This window comes from Lagenorhynchus albirostris, chromosome 11 (genome assembly GCF_949774975.1).
Source record: "Lagenorhynchus albirostris chromosome 11, mLagAlb1.1, whole genome shotgun sequence".
Taxonomy (NCBI): Eukaryota; Metazoa; Chordata; class Mammalia; order Artiodactyla; family Delphinidae; genus Lagenorhynchus; species Lagenorhynchus albirostris.
Window position 1 is genome coordinate 38,187,649 of NC_083105.1, and position 19,556 is coordinate 38,207,204.

Sequence of the window (19,556 nt, forward strand, 5' to 3'; positions counted from 1 at the left end):
CTTCTCTATGGAATAAGTTATCTTTTGAAGATTAAAGTGATGATTAAAATCAGCTCTTGGACATATGATAATACTATAATACTATTTTTGGCAGTGGTGTGTTACTTAAAAAGTTTTATAAATACATTATCTTAGCTATAACTTCAGCCGCAGGAAAAAATGAAGCACGATCTTATAAGATTAGTGTGAGATTTCCTGAGGGTACAGTAATTTAGCTCTACCTTCAGAAGTGGGCGGCAAGACTTTTCTGGGACTCTGGGGCTTTTAATAGTCTATCTAGTATAGAGGCAAATAATGGAGACAGAGGAGGAGGGAAGGGGGAGAGGCAGGGAGGAAAGGAGAGAGGAGAGAGGGAAAGGAAAAGCTGGAAGGGGAAATGAAGGGTTGTGAAGTCATTCTTAGTTCAGAATTGACCATTAGACTTCTATCAAAATCTACTCTTTTTAAAAAATCACAGCGTTTTGAAAATCAAAGGCCTTAGAATTAAGCACATGTTTTATTGGTGGGTTACTTGTTCCTAAGCACAAGTATCCTTCCTTGGTAATAGAATTTGCTGAAAAGGCACAGAATCACTGGAAGCTTGATGTTGTCTCGTATGTTCCTATTTCAAAGTTTATGACTGTAAGGAAATACTCACAAGAGACTACTTGTGGAGTGTGGATCATCAAACGATTTCTATTTTTCACAACTGCCTCTTTTCACATGTCTCATATTGATTACAATATTTGCTTCTATGGTTATTCATAACCAAGCACTTATCACATTGCCCTTTAATGCTTATTTATTCATATCCTCCACTCTGTAGAGCAGGAGCTATGTAATCATCATTGCTTAGAAGGATCACCTGGTGGAAAACATGTAGTATGTAATCTCTGCTCAGTGATGATTGTCAAAACCCACGTCATCTTCTCTGAGATGAAGTGGCGTTTTCCCTTATTGGATATTTATTTCTTTTTCTATTTGGGATTTGTTTAAATTTTTGGTGCTTTGCCCAAAACATTGTGTGTCTCGATCAGTGCAAGATATAATGCTCGTTTTATTTTAGTAGAAGTTCCTGGAAACTTCATGGGACAAGAGGTGCTCTACTCAAAAAAAACATTATATAGCAAGATTTATTTTTGGAGCTGAAATTGCTAAGCCTTAGATACTAAGTCTAAGTAATTAATTGCTAAGTATGGCTGCCACAACAAAATTAGAGTACATAAATTTGAGTTAAGGCACTCATGCTATGTTTATAAGAAGAGAGTATGATAGTTTATTGGCTACTTGTTTTAAAAGTATTGGTGGGGGCTTCCCTGGTGGCGCAGTGGTTGAGAGTCCGCCTGCCAATGCAGGGGACACGGGTTCCTGACCCGGTCTGGGAAGATCCCACATGCCACGAAGCAGCTGGGCCTGTGAGCCATGGCCGCTGAGCCTGCGCGTCCGGAGCCTGTGCTCCGCAATGGGAGAGGCCACAGCAGTAAGAGGGCCGCGTACCGCAAAAAAAAAAAAAAAAAAAAGTATTGGTGGGTTACTTGTTCCTAGTCATCCAGGTCCTGAATACCTGGTCATCCTTGTTTTTTTCTGGCCTCCATGTCAGCGAGAGTCTCTATTTTACCCAGCTGGCCCTGAGAGTGAAAGGCTTAGGACAGTGGTTATCTTACCCTTGGCCATTCTTCTGGACACTCTCCAGAAGCTGGTCTGTGTTGCCACCTTTTCACTTCTTGAACCCTGCGGGTTCAGGGTTTCCTGGGTACCTGAAGGTAATCAGAATAGTATGTATGGAACCCAGCACTGGAACTAGTAATCCTTAACTCCCCTCTTTGTATCCTTCAACTTTCTTCTTCATAAAGTCTTGGCTTTATAGTAATAAAATATTTTAATTTACCTTAAAGTAACTTAATTTTGTACATTTTTTAATCCAGTAAATATTCATTTTAAAAAATGGTATCTTAAATGTTACATACCGTGTAACCCATTTATAAGAGGACTTTGAAATGATTACAGTAGTCTGTATAAGGTGCTGTTGGAATTACCAGGCCTCAGTAAACTTCTTAGAAAAGAACACGAACTAGTGGAACACCTAGTAGAGCAGGCCTCTCCTTTCACGTGACTTAATTTGGCAGATTTTTTGATGGATTAATTTATTAAATTTTTTTTTGTAAATTACATATAATTCAGGCCCAAACTCTGAAAGCAAAATGGTCATACTTCTAGCCAATGCCATAAACTCCCCAATTATCTTATTAGGTATCTTCATGAAATTTTGATGAATTTCTTTTGTTGACCATGATGGGAAGAAAAAGGTTTGGAAAGCACTACTCCAAACTGTTGATAATAGTTATATTTAGGTACTAGAATTTTGGTTGATATAAGTTTAAAAGAGAGTTTTCTGTAATTTAAAAAAATCTATAATAAGCATTCTCCAGTTTTGTAATGAGAAAATCAAATGAATATTATTTAAGAAAATCAAATAAATATAGGAACTTAGTCACAAGTAGAACTAGTATATCTGGCAAATAAGACAGAATCTTAATTTTTAGGACAGGAAACAAGGCCTGTACCATATTTGCAGCAAAATTCTCTTGATGCTGCAGCAAAATTCTCTTGATGCTGCAGCAAAACTCTCTTGAAGGAATAAACCTAAAATTTCTCAAGATAAGGACTAAATCTTCCCAGAGTTTGGGGTGAATTGCTTCTGATATACAGAGATGAGGACTGTGGGAGCTGAGAACCATGTAGCTTTCTCCAAATGATAAGCTTCAATTATCTGGGCAATTCAATTATGGGAATAAGGTCCTTCCCAATTATAACAGATTATGGTATATGCTACTTTAATTCAATTCATTGGACTGGGAAGTAAGGTTACTCAAAGTAGCCCAATAGTCTAAACTTCAGTTTGGTTTTTTTTCTCTCAGGAATGCTGTATTTTTTATTGAGATACAATTCACATGACATAAAATTCAGCCTTTTAAAATGTACAGTTCAGTGGTTTATAGTATTTTCACAAAGTTGCACAATCATCACCACTGTTTCCATCACCCCAGAAGAAACCCTGTATCCATTAGCAGTCACTTCCCATTTCCCACTCTGTCCCTGGCAACTACTAATGAGCTTCTATGGGTATGCCTATTTTGGATATTTCATATAAATGGAATAATTACAATATGTCTGGCTTCTTCTGGAACCATGGGTGAAATCCATTTCACCTGCCTTCACTAATCAAGGTTTTAAGACTTTCATGACCTCTAAGCAGCACATAGCCTGAACAATAAGGTGTCTGACCGAGTTGTTTTCCAGGAACTTGGAGTCAGCTGCATCTATTTCAAGCTGAGCCAAGGGTCAGCTGTGTCTAGTTTGAGCTGAGCTCCTTAGGACCGGGAAGGACCACTGACCCTTGAACTGGGCATGCGCAGGCATGCGCACTTGTGAACTTTAGAATGTGAAGAGGCCTGTAGCGTAGTTAAGCCTGCGCAGAGCAACAATTATCGCACCTTTTTCTAATCACCTTTCCCCGTTCCCCCGCGCCTCCAACAGCCCTGCTTCTTTTTTTTAAATCCCATAAACACCCAAGCCTCTTGCCTTCTTGGAGCAGATTCGAGACCTGCTCTCCCGTCTCCTCGCTTTGCTGCAAACCTCGGCATCTCACCGTTTTAGCTTGCTGCACGTTGGGCAAAACAAACCCGGTTAGTACCACCTTCACTTAGAGCAAAGTTTTCAAGGTTGATATATGTTGTATCATGAGTAAGTACTTCATTCCTTTTTGTGGCTGAATACTGTTCCATTGTATGGTTATACCACATTTATCCATTTTTTGTCTATTATGAATAATGTTGCTATAAAAATTTACGTACAAGTGTTTGTGTGGAGCCATTTTAGTTTGTATTTTTGAACTGGTACCAAAATAAAGCCCACACAATGTGATTAGTTGATAAGTCTCTATGGTTCCTCCTCTACAACTTTATATCTTTTGCAAGTTTGTTGAAGAAATTGAATCATTAGTCCTGTACAGTTTTCCAAAATCTGGGTTTTGCTGATTGCATTCTTTTGGCATAATTTAACGTTCTTCTGACGTCTATCGTTTCATTCATTGGTAGCTCGCTGTAGAGGCTTAATTGGATTCAGACTTGATGGGGGAGGGCGGGCTGGCAAGATTACAGTATAGTCTGTTATTCTACAAACATTATGTCTGGTTGTCTCTTTTTTTTTTTTGATATTAGCAGCTATTGTTGATCTTTGCTGGGATCCATTATGGAATGAGAAGTAGTGATAGTCTAATTCTGTCATTTCTTCTTTATTTATAGCTAGAATATGGTATAAAGAAAAAAATCTGTCCTCAGATATGTTGTTACTGCATCATTCAGTTTGTATATAAAAGGAAGGATAAAATGCTTGAATCTTTCCGTTTATTTGCTCTTTTTCAGAATAAATTGGTTATCATCCTCTAATAATGACTGACTATTCATGGGCTTTAAAAATGAACTCATGGACTAAACATATTCAGTATATTCTAATCAATTGGAGTTATTATTTTTCAAATTAATAGTTGAATTTTTAAAAATAAGTTTCTGTACTTTGGCAGGAACACATAAGTAGATTTTGACATTCATTATATTAGATGATTAACCATATTTCTTTTTATATAAAGTCCCCTTATTCAGGTTCTTTGAAAATGTATTTATTTTGTGTTGAAGTATAGTTGATTTACAATGTTGTGTTAGTTTCTGGTGTACAGCAAAATGATTCGTTATACATGTATAATATACATTCTTTATCAGATTCTTTTCCTTTATGGTTTATTACAGGACCATATGTATGTACTATACAGTAGGACCTTGTTCTTTATGTACTTTATATATAGTGCTTTTTATCTACTAATTCCAAACTCCTAATTTATACCTCCTCTCCATGCTTTCCCCTTTGGTAAACATAAGTTTGTTTTCTATGCCTGTGAGTCTTGTTTCTGTTTTGTAAATAAGTTCATTTATATCATTTTTTGGATTCCATATATAACTGATATCATATGGTATTTGTCTTTCTCTGACTTACTTCACTTAGTATGATAATCTCTAGATCCATCCATATTGCTGCAAATGGCATTATTTCATTCTTTTTTATGGCTGAGTAATATTCCATTGTGTATATTCAAATATATATATATATATATATATATATATCTCCACACACATCTTCTTTATCCATTCCTCTGTCAGTGGACATTTAGGTTGCATCCATGTCTTGGCTATTGTAAATAGTGCTGCAGTGAACATTCGGGTGCATGTATCTTTTCTAATTAGACTTTTGTCCAGATACATGCTCAGGAGTGGGATTGCTGGATCATATGGTAAGTCTTTTTTTTAGCTCTCCCAGTGCCACTTGCTGAAGAGACTGTCTTTTCTCCATTGTATATTCTTGACTCCTTAGTTGAGGATTGATTACCATTGGTGAGTGGGTTTTTTCCTGAGCTCTGTATTTTGTTCCATTGATCCATATATCTGTTTTTGTGCCAATACCACAATGTTTTGATTACTGGAATTTTGTAATAATTGTCTGAAGTTTAGGAGGGTTATGCTTCCAGCTTTGTTCTTTTTCCTCAGGATGGCTTTAGTAATTCTGGGTCTTTTGTGGTTCCATATAAATTTTAATTATTTGTTGTAGTTCTGTGAAAAAATGTCATGGTTAATTTGATAGGTATCATTAAATCTGTAGATTGTTTTGGGTACTATGGCCATTTTAACAATATTAATTCTTCCAGTCCAAGAGCTTGGGATATCTTTCCATTTCTTTGAATAATCTTCCATTTCCTTTATCAATATTTTACCGTTCTCAGCATATAAGTCTTTCATCTCCTTGGTCAGGTTTATTCCTAAGTATTTTATTTTTTGATGCAGTTTTAAAAGGGATTTTTTTTACTTTCCCTTTCTGATATTTCATTGTTAGTGTAAAGAAATGCAACAGATTTATGGATGATAATTTTATATCCTGCTACCTTGCTGAATTTGTTTATCAGTTCTAGTAGTTTTTGTGTGGAGTCTTTAGGGGTTTTCTATATAAGGTATCATATCATCTGCATATAATGACAAGTTTACCTTTTCCCTTCCAGTTTGGATACCTTTTATTTCTTTAAACTTCAGGTTTTGTTTCTGGGATATATATCTTTGAATTCTTATAAATTTTGGAGAAAATGTAAATGTTTCACACTGGGGTGGTATGATCCACTGGGCATTAGAAGTTGGGTGAGTGTTCATCCTGAAAAGGTGAAATTATTTATGATCTTTAAAGGAAATGAAGACCAAAGGAAATAAGACCATGGAACATACTGAGATTTTTTGCTCCAAAATTCATTTTGGTTTAGAGTGAGGGGGTTAAATTTAACATGATTTCATTTTTTTTTCCCTAGCAGCCAACTTCCCTACATCATTTACTGAATAATGATGTATCTTTTCTTCCTTGGTGGATGATATTTCCTTACTGACATATTAAAATCTTATAACATGGCCTGTGTTTGAAAACTTGTCTCTTTCATTAGGTATTGCTTCTTCTCATGTCAGTCGTACACTTTATTTTGATAATAAAATATTTTAATAGATGGAAGTTCTCGCCTCATCACTCTTATTACTCAAAAAAGTTTATCTTATTTCTCAGTTATTTATTCTTCCAGATGAACTTACAATGTTTTTATAAATATGAAATAATCTAATACTATTTAAGATTTTTAAATTGGCATATTAAACTTATGAAGTAATTTGAGAAGAACCATGTTTTTTATAATAGGCTTCCCTTACCAAAAAATGTAATCATATCTTAGATTTCCCTGTTTTAGTTTTCTTCAGAAGTGACCTCTAAGTTTAGCTTCTTGGTATTTTATATTTTGGACACTATCAGTGAACTGACTTTTCCCATTATATCTTCTCACTCATTAATTGGTTGCTTATAATTTTGGAATATTTATTTTGTGGTCACTTGTATTAGAGAACTTGTTATTACTTATAAAGTATTTCAGTCTGCTTATTTGTATCTTCTAGGTATGCAATATTTTTGTGTTGAATCATGACAGTTTTGACTTCTGTTATTTTTGTTTTCCTTATTGCTTTGGTTAGATTAGCAGTATACATATTTGGTACCTGATTTTGATAAAAATCTTTGTCTTTAAAATCTCTCTAGTACCTTAGTTATTTAAAGCACATATGTATTTTTCATGCAGTTACCATTTACTTACTACTGTTAAGCCGCAGTGAAGGAGTGATATAGAGATAGATACATATGTGTATGTGTATCTCTGTTTATCTATACCTATCTTCAGGAAATGAGGGGTTATTGACCCTGCCTGAGTCTCTCTACTTCGTGTCTGTCCCTGAGGAAGGGAGATGCCTCTGAATCTAGCTGGACAGTAGGACCCTGCTCCCTGATGACCCACTTCCCTACCTCCGGCTTTTCTTGGATCTGAGTAGTGCCAGTTCCTGGATTCTCTTTAGCCTTGCTCCACCTGCCTGTTATGATATGCTACCTCCTACCAGTCCACCCTCGTGTGTCCTGCTAGCCTGGTTTGCCACCTGTTGCTCGTTACTGTCTTCTCTGGCCCTGGTGTCCGCCTCCATGCCTGTACACATTGGCAGCTGAATACAGACCTGCCTCTGCATGGCCAGAAACTGTCTCACCTCGTGGAATATTTTGTTCCAAGTTTCTTCTGGAACTGCCTCTCCCTACCTTTCTAGTCTAATTACTTTTGATGAGGTCTTTAAAAGAATATATTAAATCCATACCTGTCTCCTTAAGGAGTAAATATAATGTAATTTAAAAAGAAAAATATGTTTTCTTAAAGAGGTCTTTGGTTATAATATTCCAGTGGCTATTGAAATATATTGGATTTCTATAAATGGTCCCCAAATTTTATGTTTTGAAGGCCTATGTGCTTTTAAGAGGAAGGGGTGTGTGTGTGTGTGTGTGTGTGTGTGTGTGTGTGTGTGTGTGTGTGTGTGTGTGTGTGTGTGTGTGTGTGTGTGTGTGTGTGTGTTTGTGTGTGCATAATATAAGGATATAAACCATTAGCTTTGCTGTTTACAAACTGCTGTGAACTGGGAAATCATGTTTGTTGAAGTGTCTATAATGTAAGACAAAAAATACTGTTGATGAACTGTTTTTTAATATGTTGCCCAAATATACAGTATTCCTTTTTGTCACCTTCAGTTGTTCAGAGGTTTTTCGCATACTGTTAAGATCTCAGTTTCATTCTGGATAACTGATGATCCTGAACAAATGACAGATTACTGTCTGCCCATTTTCCCTGCTCCCCCACTTTCATTTATCTTTGATCCAGTAGTGTTTGTTTGCTCCTTGATTGAAAAGATATTTTAGCAAGTGTGGATTGGTAGGAAAATACACTGTTGCATAGACAACATTAGTTTACCTCTTCTACGGGAAACTTTCCAATTGCACATATTAGTTCAAGTTTATCTCATATAGAAGATGTTATGCTAAATGCAACGAGGTTAAAATCATGAGAAAAACTTAGTCCTTGTTCACAAGCAGCTGACAATCTAGTAAGCGGGGAATGCCAGCGGAGGATAAGAACTATTGAGGAGAATGTAGGAGCTAAAGTGTGGTACTGGGAATGTGTACAGTGTATTTTAGTAGGCAGCAAGTATTCTAGTTTGGCTGGAAAATTGGAGTAAGACTGTGGGGAAGGCATTTTACGAGTTTAACTCGATAGGCAATGAAGGGCTACCGAACGGATCAGTAAAATGATCAGAGCTGTGAGCTAAGGAGATAAATGTGGCAATGAGTTCCAGAGAATCAGAAAAACAAACAATACATTTTGGTTTGGATCAAATATATATTGGAGGAGGCAGCAAATTACAGAAAGACTATCAAACTAGATACCTGAATTCAAAGGCTGTCACTACCACTGGCTGACTATGTGACATGAATGATTTGCATAAAGGGGCCTATTTTAGATGCTATCAGGAAACTTCCGTTCTTGAGGATGGGAGTAATTAGAGTTCACGTGTATGTTCTACGTCCAAGTAGGTGAGATCAAAGATAATATGTATCTGATGGTCTCTGGGTAATACAATGGCATATGGTGGCTGATGCTGGAGACTCTGAAATCAGATTTCCGGTTTCAGCTCTAGCTCTTTCACCTACTTGATGTGTAACCTTGGGCAGGTTATTTAACCCGTTTTTTGTTTTTTTGTTTTTGTTTTCTCATCTGTAAAAGGCAAATCACAGCACCTACTTCCAAGAATTGTTAGGAGATTAATTAATATTTGTAAAATTCTTAGAAGAGTGCCTGGGACATAGTAATGATTCTATAAAGAAATCTATTAGTAATCACAATAAATAAAATTATGTCTATATCATGTAAATTTTTCATATCACAGTTGTAAGTGTATTCTTTTTTTTTTAACATCTTTATTGGAGTATAATTGCTTTACAATGGTGTGTTAGTTTCTGCTGTATAACAAAGTGAATCAGCTATACGTATACATATATCCCCATATCCCCTCTGTCTTGTGTCTCCCTCCCGCCCTCCCTATCCCACCTCTCTAGGTGGTCACAAAGCACCGAGCTGATCTCCCTGTGCAGCATCCCACTAGCTATCTGTTTTACATTTGGTAGTGTATATATGTCCATGCCACTCTCTCACTTCGTCCCAGCTTACCCTTCCCCCTCCCCGTGTCCTCAAGTCCATTCTCTACGTCTGCATCTTTATTCCTGTCTTGCCCCTAGGTTCTTCATAACCTTTTTTTTTTTTAAGATTCCATATATATGTGTTAGCATACGGTATTTGTTTTTCTCTTTCTGACTTACTTCACTCTGTATGACAGACTCTGGGTCCATCCACCTCACTACAAATAACTCAAATTTGTTTCTCTTTATGGCTGAGTAATATTCCATTGTATATATGTGCCACATCTTCTTTATCCATTCATCTGTCGATGGACACTTAGGTTGCTTCCATGTCCTGGCTATTGTAAATAGAGCTGCAATGAACATTGGGGTACATGACTCTTTTTGAATTATGGTTTTCTCAGGGTATATACCCAGTAGTGGGATTGCTGGGTCATATGGTAGTTCTATTTTTAGATTTTTAAGGAACCTCCATACTGTTCTCCATAGTAGCTGTATCAATTTACATTCCCACCAGCAGTGCAAGAGGGTTCCCTTTTCTCCACGCCCTCTCCAGATTTATTGTTTGTAGATTTTTTGATGATGGCCATTCTGACTGGTGTGAGGTGATACCTCACATTTGATTTGCATTTCTCTAATGATTAGTGATGTTGAGCGTTCTTTCATGTGTTTGTTGGCAATCTGTATATCTTCTTAGGGGAAATGTCTATTTAGGTCTTCTGCCCATTTTTGGATTGGGTTGTTTGTTTTTTTGATATTGAGCTGCATGAGCTGCTTGTAAATTTTGGAGATTAATCCTTTGTCCAGACACTATAAAATTCTTAGAGGAAAACATAGGCAGAACACTCTATGACACAAATCACAGCAAGATCCTTTTTGACCCACTTCCTAGAAAAATGGAAATAAAAACAAAAATAAACCAATGGGACCTAATGAAACTTAAAAGCTTTTGCACAGCAAAGGAAACCATAAACAAGACAAAAAGACAACCCTCAGAATGGGAGAAAATATTTGCAAACGAATCAACTGTAAGTGTATTCTTTAAAACATAAATAAATAAAAACTCTGATGTAACAGCCCAGGGAGTAGATGTTGATCCTGTTAGCATGCACCAGCTTTATGAATGTGGTGCTCTCAAATTGAGGAAGCTCTGTTTTCTAGTACGAGAGCACAGCAAGTGAATTCATCATATCTTCCATGGTGGTTCACCTGGTTATAAATACTAAGTGAATAAGGACTTAGTGAATTCTGCGGAAAGCACTTGCAGCATGTCAAGTTTTATTTTTAATGTTTAAGACACCGATTTTAGAGCTTTGGGAATGGAGTAAATAAAAAAGTAAGTAAATATTTCTCTCCATATTGCCCTCATTAAGGCAGGAGAGCAAAATACTTTGATAGATTCTTGAAAATAGTCCATAAACATTTAAGTCATTGTTATAAATTATTAAAGTTTAAATTGTGCTTTTAAAATTATGAAATATTTCAAACACAAAACTTTAGAGAATAATATAGTTTTTACTCATTATTTAATTTTAACAAATCTGTGTTGCCACATATGCTTTAAGCTTTAAAACAAAATTTACAAATGCGTTTGAAACTCTTGTGGATCCTCGTGATCTCCTGGCAATCCGTCTTCTCCCTGCATTCCTCCCACATCAGAGGAAGCCATGATTCTGATGCCAGTACGTACATTACCATTTATGATTTTATGTATGTACTATAGTGAATGAATATGTACTACTTGTATTTTAAAAACACAAATAGCATTCTGTAAATACTTAACTATTGTTTCATTATTCTATTTTTAATCAACTTTATTGAATTATAATTTACATGGAAAAAATGCATTCACTGTATGTACACAACTTAAAGCATTTTGACAAATGAATATACCCGTATAAATAACACTCCATTCAAGATACAGAACACTTTCCTCACCCCCCTAAAGTTGCCTTTTGTGCATTGCAGTTGATTCCCCACATATATACCACACTCCAGGTAAACACTGATTTGATCTTCATCACTCTAGATTAGTTTGACCCGCTCCAGAACTACATCTGAATCGATTCTTGCAGTATGCATTCCCTTGTATCTGTCTTCTTTCACTCAGTATAATGTTTTTGAAGATCTTCCCTGTTTTCATGTGTATCAATAGTTCATTTTATTTTATTGTCAAAAAATACCACAACTTATTCGTTCATTCCTGCTGATGGGTATTTGGACTCTTTCCATTTTTGGCCATTATGAATAAAACTACTAAGAGCACTATTAATACAAGTCCTTTTCTGGAAATATATTTTAATTTCTCTTGGATAAATGACTAGGAGTGGTAATGCTGGGTAATATGGCAATAGGGTAGTATCTTTTTTTTTTTTTTTTTTTTTTTTTTTTTTTTTTTTGCGGTACACGGGCCTCTCACTGTTGTGGCCTCTCCCGTTGCGGAGCACAGGCTCCAGACCTGTAGGCTCAGCGGCCATGGCTCACTGGCCCAGCTGCTCTGCGGCATATGGGATCCTCCCGGACCGGAGCATGAACCCGTGTCCTCTGCATCGGCAGGCAGACTCAACCACTGCGCCACCAGGGAAGCCCCCTACCGTATGATTTTTTTAATGACAGAAATCTATATTTTAAAATATTTTTATGTCCAAACCAGAACAACAAAACAAGCAACTCCCAGTTAGTTGATGACATGCTATAACAAACATAATTAATACTACTAATAAAAAGGGATAAATATGGACAAGTGAAATACATAGAAACCTGTAACAGTTAATAAACTTCTCCCAAATACAACTTCTAGCATGTTTACAAAAGAAATTAATTTGATTCATTTTCTAAGCTTCCCAAAGGCTAAAGACAAATCCATTTAATGAATTATTTTCTATATGCCTATCAGTATAAACAGGGTAGGATGAGTAGTCAGTAACAGTGCTGAAGGTTAACTGGGGCATGTGGGTTTCGGTTCTCCTATAATCCCCATCAGCTGTCGTCCCCAAGACCCTGCCCCCACCCAGAGGTTTATAATGTAGGAAAAGAGAATGTCTGCTTTGCTAATATAGTTCAAGGCCATGTCTAACCAGATCACTGCCACTAAGATCCTTCCAGGCAGAAATTCTAGAGCTGATAACTGCTTGAAGTTTTAGATATCTTACCAGGTTTTGTACCATGCACATTCTTTCACTTCTCAGTTCAGCTACTAATCCATGTATATCCACATATCCATATATATATCCATATATCCATATATATGCTTTATGGATATATATCCACAAAATCATGATCATTTATATGTTAAGTGGTCCAGAGCAATAAAAACTCCTGTTGCGGAGCACAGGCTCCGGACCCGCAGGCTCAGCGGCCATGGCTCACGGGCCCAGCCGCTCCGCGGCATGTGGGATCTTCCCGGACCGGGGCACGAACCCGTGTCCCCTGCATCGGCAGGTGGACTCTCAACCACTGCGCCACCAGGGAAGCCCAGGTATTATCTTTATAAGAAACTACCAAACTGTTTTCCAAAGTGATTGTACCATATACCATGCAGTTCCAGCTGCTCAAATTCCATGGTGGGATGACTTGATATTACCAGTCATTTTAACTTTAATCATTCTATTAGTATGGTTACTTCATTCTGATTTTTATTTGCATTTTCTTGATGACTAATGATGTTGAGTACCTTTTCATGTATTGGCCATTTATGTGTGTGTGTGTGTGTGTGTGCGTATTATTCTGTAAATATATATGTATTCTGGATACCATTCCCAGGACTTGAATCTTGTCACATTTATTGTGAATATTTTCTCCCATTCTCTTCAGCCTGTGGCTTGACTTTTCATTTTCTTAATAGTGTCTTTTAAAGAGAAGAATGTTATAATTTTGGCGAAGTACAATATGTCAGTTTTTTCTTTTATATTTTATTTCTTTATATTCTGAGGAATTTTTGCCTGTCCCAAAGTCATGAGGATTTTCATACTTTTTTTCTATAAGCTTTATAGTTTTAGCTTTTACATTTAGATCTGTGTTACATTTTAAGTTAATTTTTGTATTTGTCATATGGGCTAGAAATGAAGGTTCATGTTTTTCCAAATGGGCATCCAGTTGTTCCAACACTGTTTATTGGAAAGACTATCTTTTCCCCATTGAATTACATTGTCACCTTTGTTGAAAACTAATTGACCAACTGTGTGAGAATTTATTTTTTTACTTTCTATTTTTTATTTTAATGGAAATGCCATAGATGCGTAGTATAAGTCATTCAACTGTGTTCTATTTGAAGGTTGTTTTGGCTATTCTAGATCCTTTGCATCATTTCTATATAAATTGTAAAAACAAGTTTATTGATTTCTAGAAAAAAAGCCTTATGGGATTAAGATTGATATTCCATTTAATCCGTACATCAGTATGAGAATTGACTTCTCAGCAACATTGAGATTTGAGCTCATGGATATGCATTTAAAAAAATTTACTTAAGTCTTCTTTAATTCTTCTCATCAATATTGTTTTTAGTGTATGAGTCTTGCATATACTTTGTTAAATTTACTCTAAGCATTTCATGTTTATGGATGCTGTTGTTAATGGTATTTTTAATTGCAGTTTCCAGTTCATTGATTAATATGTAGAGAGAAAATTGATTGTATCTTGATCTTATATCCTGTAACCTTTTTAAAGCTATTTATTATACCTAGTGGCTTTTTCTCTTTTGTAGCTTTTTCAGGAATTTCCTCATACATACTTATACTCTCTACTCATACAGACAGTTTTTCTCTTCATTTACAAACCTTCCTTTTCTTTCTTTCTTTTTTTTTTTTTTGCCTTATTGTAATGGCTAGAAACACCAGTACAGTGTTGAATATAAGTTGTGAAAGTGGGCGTTTTTCTTGCTCTTAGGATGAAGGCCTTTAATATTTCACTGTGACATTAGCTCTAGTTCTTTTGTATTTGCCCTTAATCAGGTTTAGGAGGTAATTTGAGCACTTTGAATATGTCATTCCATCGTCAGTTGGCTTGCATTGTTTCTGAATTGAAGCCAGCATATTTTCTTATATTTGAACACCTCAATAGGTCTCTATTTTCTTTGTTGCCTTTAAAATTTTTATCTTTATCATTGGCTTTCAGTAACTTGATTATGATATGCAGCTTCCATCCTTACTAAATGTGGTCTCTGGCACATCTGTTAAGCTTTCATTATATTTATCTGTAATATGGGACACTGCGGATCTTAGAGGATTTTGTAAGGATTAATCAGGATGATGGGGGTAAAAGTATTCTGAAAAGTTTATAAGTTACTAAAATGACTTCTCAATCTAATACTTTCAGTAAAAATTAAAATAATTTAAGCTTGTGATTCTAAAGAAACATAATCTCATTAACAAGGGAGAATAATGCTTTTCATCACCTTCTATTAAGTTAGTTTTATTTTCAAATGACTGTATTGTAGACAGTGATTTAGTATGTCCATTTGAAACACCTGAAATGGAAATTTTCTTGATTTGTTTTCTAAATCACAATTTTTTATTTGTTTATCTATTCACTTTAGTCCAAACATTCCTTGAGAATGCTCTTAATCATTCATGAAAAACAAAGTATCAGTGGTTTTATTTAGCAGAAATCAGTATATCTGCCATAATTTTCTCTTTAACGTTTGCATGTGAAACAGACATACAAACATGGAATTAATATCACAAATACAATACAATCTTATAATGGGGTGCATTATCTTACTGATAAACATTACATACTGTCCAACCTGGGTAAAAAATTATCTTAACTTTGTAGAGTTCTTTGTACTTTTTGAAACACCTTCATATGGGTGATCTAATCTATTCGTCAGAACATCTTCATGAACTGATGGGTATATGAGTTTTGATTCCAAATGGAAGCTCTATGCATATTCATGATGTCATTTACCATGAAATATTACTTGTGCTAAGAAGGCAAGCTGTCTTGTCAAGATTATGCTTTATGAACTTTTTTATCCCACATTTTCACTTTTTAATATTCAGTTGAGAATTTCAGATCATTTTATGTTACTGGCATCATCAAAAACTTTACTGTGAGTTTTCTAAAAGTTGAACTACAGAAGTGGACCTATCACAGTAATGTCGTGGACGTGTAGAGTAGTTTGCTGAACTTAAATTTCATTTTTAAAATCTAGTGTTTGGTACCAGATGTGAAGAGTGAATCACCATCTCCTTTATGAAGAGGGAAAGGTTTAATTAGCTTTTTCAAAAGTCGTATCACACATTTCACCTATAAAGTGAAAGAAGAAAATTCTGTGTTTTAAAGCAGGATGAAAGTAGAGGTGATACCCACAGCTGCTCTCGTTTCTGGCAAACCATTCTGAGAGGCTCCAGTTTCATTTGGTTCAGATAAAACACATGTTGCTCATTTATTGTACATATGCTTCAAAGTATTTTGACAAATCTGATCTAAAAATGTTACAGATGTTCCTCATTATTTTAATTTGCACTTAGTAGCCACCTATAAAAATTTGGCTGTGAACTAGCATTTTCACAATATAATTAAGAGAAAATTTAGTTAACATTAATATGTGTTTCAGTTCAATTTCAGTTACAGTTTTGTGGTATAGCTAGTGAGCTATACACATTTAACAGGTGCTTTGTTATGTTTTTGATAATGAAGACAAATCTTTTTTTAACATGTTTCAAATAATTTCAGATGGAAATAAAATTATTCTGATCCTGTCTTTTAGAGATTTGCTATTCAGTGTATGGCCCGAGCTCAGGCAGCAATATTATTACTTGAGTACTTTCTAGAAATGAAGAATCTTAGGTGCTCTCCTGGACCTACTGAAGCAGAATCTGCATTTTACCACAATCTGCAGATGATTTGTATACACATTATAGATTGATAAGCACTCTTTTAGAGGAGGCCTTATATTAAAACTTTTTTTATATGCACACACATGCATATACACACGGGTCAACTCTATTCTGTACTCTCTGTTTTATATAGATATTATAGAAAATGGACTGGCTTGTGGATTGAAGGATTTATTTTCTTACCATTTAATACATTTAAAAGTAGACTCACCAGTACTTTCCACAGGCTGTTATCTGTCTTCCATGAATACAAAAACCCACATTAATAAGTACTGACTTACCACTCATTTTCAATGACTGACACGTGAAGCAAACTGAAGACCTTGTCACTCAAACTTGAATCTTTTAGAGTTTTCATCATTTCTTATTGTTTTCTGTAACTTTCTATGGAGTAAACTTTTTGGTTGGAACATTAATGGATTTTATTTACACACCCTTGCCATAAAAAACAGAAAGCAGGATTGCTTGTAAGACTAAAGGATTTAATTTCTTGCATAATAAATTCGATTTTAAAATGACTATCTTTGGATACCTTGGGAAATTATTATGTCTTAATTATTTATACCACATTATATTACTGTATTGTACTTACACTTCATTATGTTAAGATAATTATTAATTATATCTTAATATGTGATACAAAATCAAATTTATGTTTATAAGGACCTCTGAAATCAGGCTGCAGAGTGACTCAGTTCCTTAAAATTCAATTTTATTGGCCATCACTTTTTCTATATGTATATTCCAGCAGAAATAAGTATAAGATATGATTCTTACCATAAAAGAAATAAAATAATTAATACTATTTTATGACCCTTAATTGAAATCTATGACAAAATAATTTCATATAGTTCAAACCTTACTTTGTACATTGTTACTGTCTAACAAAAAGGAGGGTGAATTATTTGCTTTTAAAAAAATCTCTAATTTGCTACAGTCTGGCTAATTTCTTTGTGTTCAGTTCCACCTAATACACTCCTCCATAATCAACCTTGGGAAATGAAATAAAGACCGTTTTATGTAATCTATTCAGAAATCTCTGGTTGGCACCACAGCAGCACATCATTGGTTTATGACCTTGTAACACATCACATTTTTATTACTGTTTTCATGCATTTCTGCTGAAGAAACCCTTCAAAATTGTTATTAGGTTGCATACATATCTAATGGACAAATACTGATGCATTTAACTATGTATTCAAATATACAATATAGTGGTACAGCTTGTTCCTGAAAATGTACAAATGCAGACAGGCTACAAAAGTACTCGACAACTTCACATGAGCAATTGCACTGTTTAATTTTTCCTTTTGTTTTTCAAACTAAAGATTACAATGCAATTGAAATAGCCCTAAGTGTACCCGAAGAGCTACTGTGTGTTGTATAAAGGCTAAGTAATCCCAGCAGTGTCAGGGGGTTACTGTTCAGCTGTTCGAGATCATGAGATGATATCTCAGCACTCATAAAACAGGGGATTCAAAACACAGGGGCATACATGGAAGTACAGATCATTATGACAGTCCTGGAAGTTATCCACGAGAAAAGTCAACACCCTCGAGGCCAAAATAACACTACTGAATCAACATTTACAACTTTTGTTCAAGATCAAATCCAATATGTAGGGAAAATTCACATTGAAACATTAATGTAAATATAATAATTTTATATTTGGCTCATTCCCAAAATATAGAAGGCTTCAAAAATCTCTGGGATATCTCTTCTTAAACATTTTACATGTATAATATTTATTCTGTACAAAACAGATAACTATCCTGAATTAGCTATTTCCTAGAACTATTCATAAAATGTCAATCCATTTAGTAAGGCACAGTAAGGGAAGCGTAGAGTTTTATTTAAGGTTGCACATTTCAATTCAGAAGAGTAAGGGGGTATTTTGGCCCCTGGGATTTGAAAATATCTTCCAGTTGTAATCTTTGGTCTGAATATTTACATGGTGGTTTCTTCCCATTCAAGCTCAACATCACCTATAACATAAAGTAACATGTCACAAGAGAGAATTGAAGTTAACAGTTCAAAAGATTTAAATGTTTCATGACAAAAATACAGTGTACCTGGAAAGGCTATTATCCTAACTTGGATTAGAGAGAAATTAAAGAATTGATATGTGTGCCAGCCAAGCTTCTAAAACATTGTCAACATACGGTTATTATTAAATTAATGCTTCTGCTATAGGTGGTAAACTAGTAGTAAATTGATATACATTGCCTCTGTTTACCTTCCATGGTGTCCAAAGAGTCCATCTTTTGAAGTGCTGAATAGTTAACAAAACAGATGGGCTGATTACTTCCTTTACTTGATAAGAGATCCAGAACGCACTGATGTAAAAAGATATACTGTGCCTAGACACCAAAGAAAGGACGGTTAAATAAATGGACGGGGTAGGGATTTTCTTATACGGGGGCGGGGGGGGCTATACTTTTACAGTGAAAAGTAATATTGAACTCAACGAATGTTAAATAGCTAAGTTAGAGGCACAGAATTTACCATGAATATAAATGATTTTTTATCATTTCAAACATAAGAATTGCTAAATTCCTGTGGCTTTTTGTAGTTTCCAGTTTTTAAAAATACTTGTCATTAAATACTAAGTGTTCATATGTTCTTTCTTTCTGTAATTTTAAAAAGTAGCAAATTATTTAAATTTGTTTATAAGTTTCCTTTTTCCTGTTAGGCATAATTGAGTAATTTTTCTTATAAATATTTTTCTTGTTAGAATGGCTGTTGGAATGCAGATACTAAATTTACTTTCAAAAGCTGTGACTGAGCATATCTACACACCATCAGCATATTTAAAATATTTAACAATTCTGTTAATCACCCAACATTTGGCCTACTTAATGTCAAGGATCTGGTCTCTATTTGTAAATATAAGGCAGGACTCCGAACATTTCATCTAAAGTTAGGATGAAATTCAATACCATCTGGCTTCTTTAAGTTTATTCAATATAATTCAATAACCTGTTAGCATTTCTGGGTTTGGACTTTCCCAAAGGTAGTTAAGGTTACAGTCATAGAAAAGCACCCTCATTTTTACATAGGGAAGGTACCTGAAGTTAAAGGAATATAACCAAATGTTTAAGATTCATA

The 19,556-nt window shown here is 35.0% G+C and overlaps 1 protein-coding gene and 1 long non-coding RNA gene across 2 annotated transcripts in view; one reads left to right on the forward strand and one right to left on the reverse strand.

Moving 5' to 3' along the window:
* LOC132528953 (uncharacterized) overlaps window positions 1-19,556 on the forward strand; it is an 82,292-nt gene that overhangs the window by 9,849 nt on the left and 52,887 nt on the right. The gene's annotated exons all lie outside the window — the stretch shown is intronic.
* The window catches only part of PTPRQ (protein tyrosine phosphatase receptor type Q), a 198,346-nt gene continuing 197,121 nt past the window's right edge, over window positions 18,332-19,556 (reverse strand). Inside the window, exons 44-45 of the mRNA XM_060165124.1 lie at window positions 18,685-18,808; window positions 18,332-18,433 (exon numbers count right to left, since the gene is read on the reverse strand). Coding sequence (XP_060021107.1) covers window positions 18,396-18,433; window positions 18,685-18,808 — 162 coding nt within the window. The 3' untranslated portion in view covers window positions 18,332-18,395. The remainder of the gene's footprint in view (window positions 18,434-18,684; window positions 18,809-19,556) is intronic.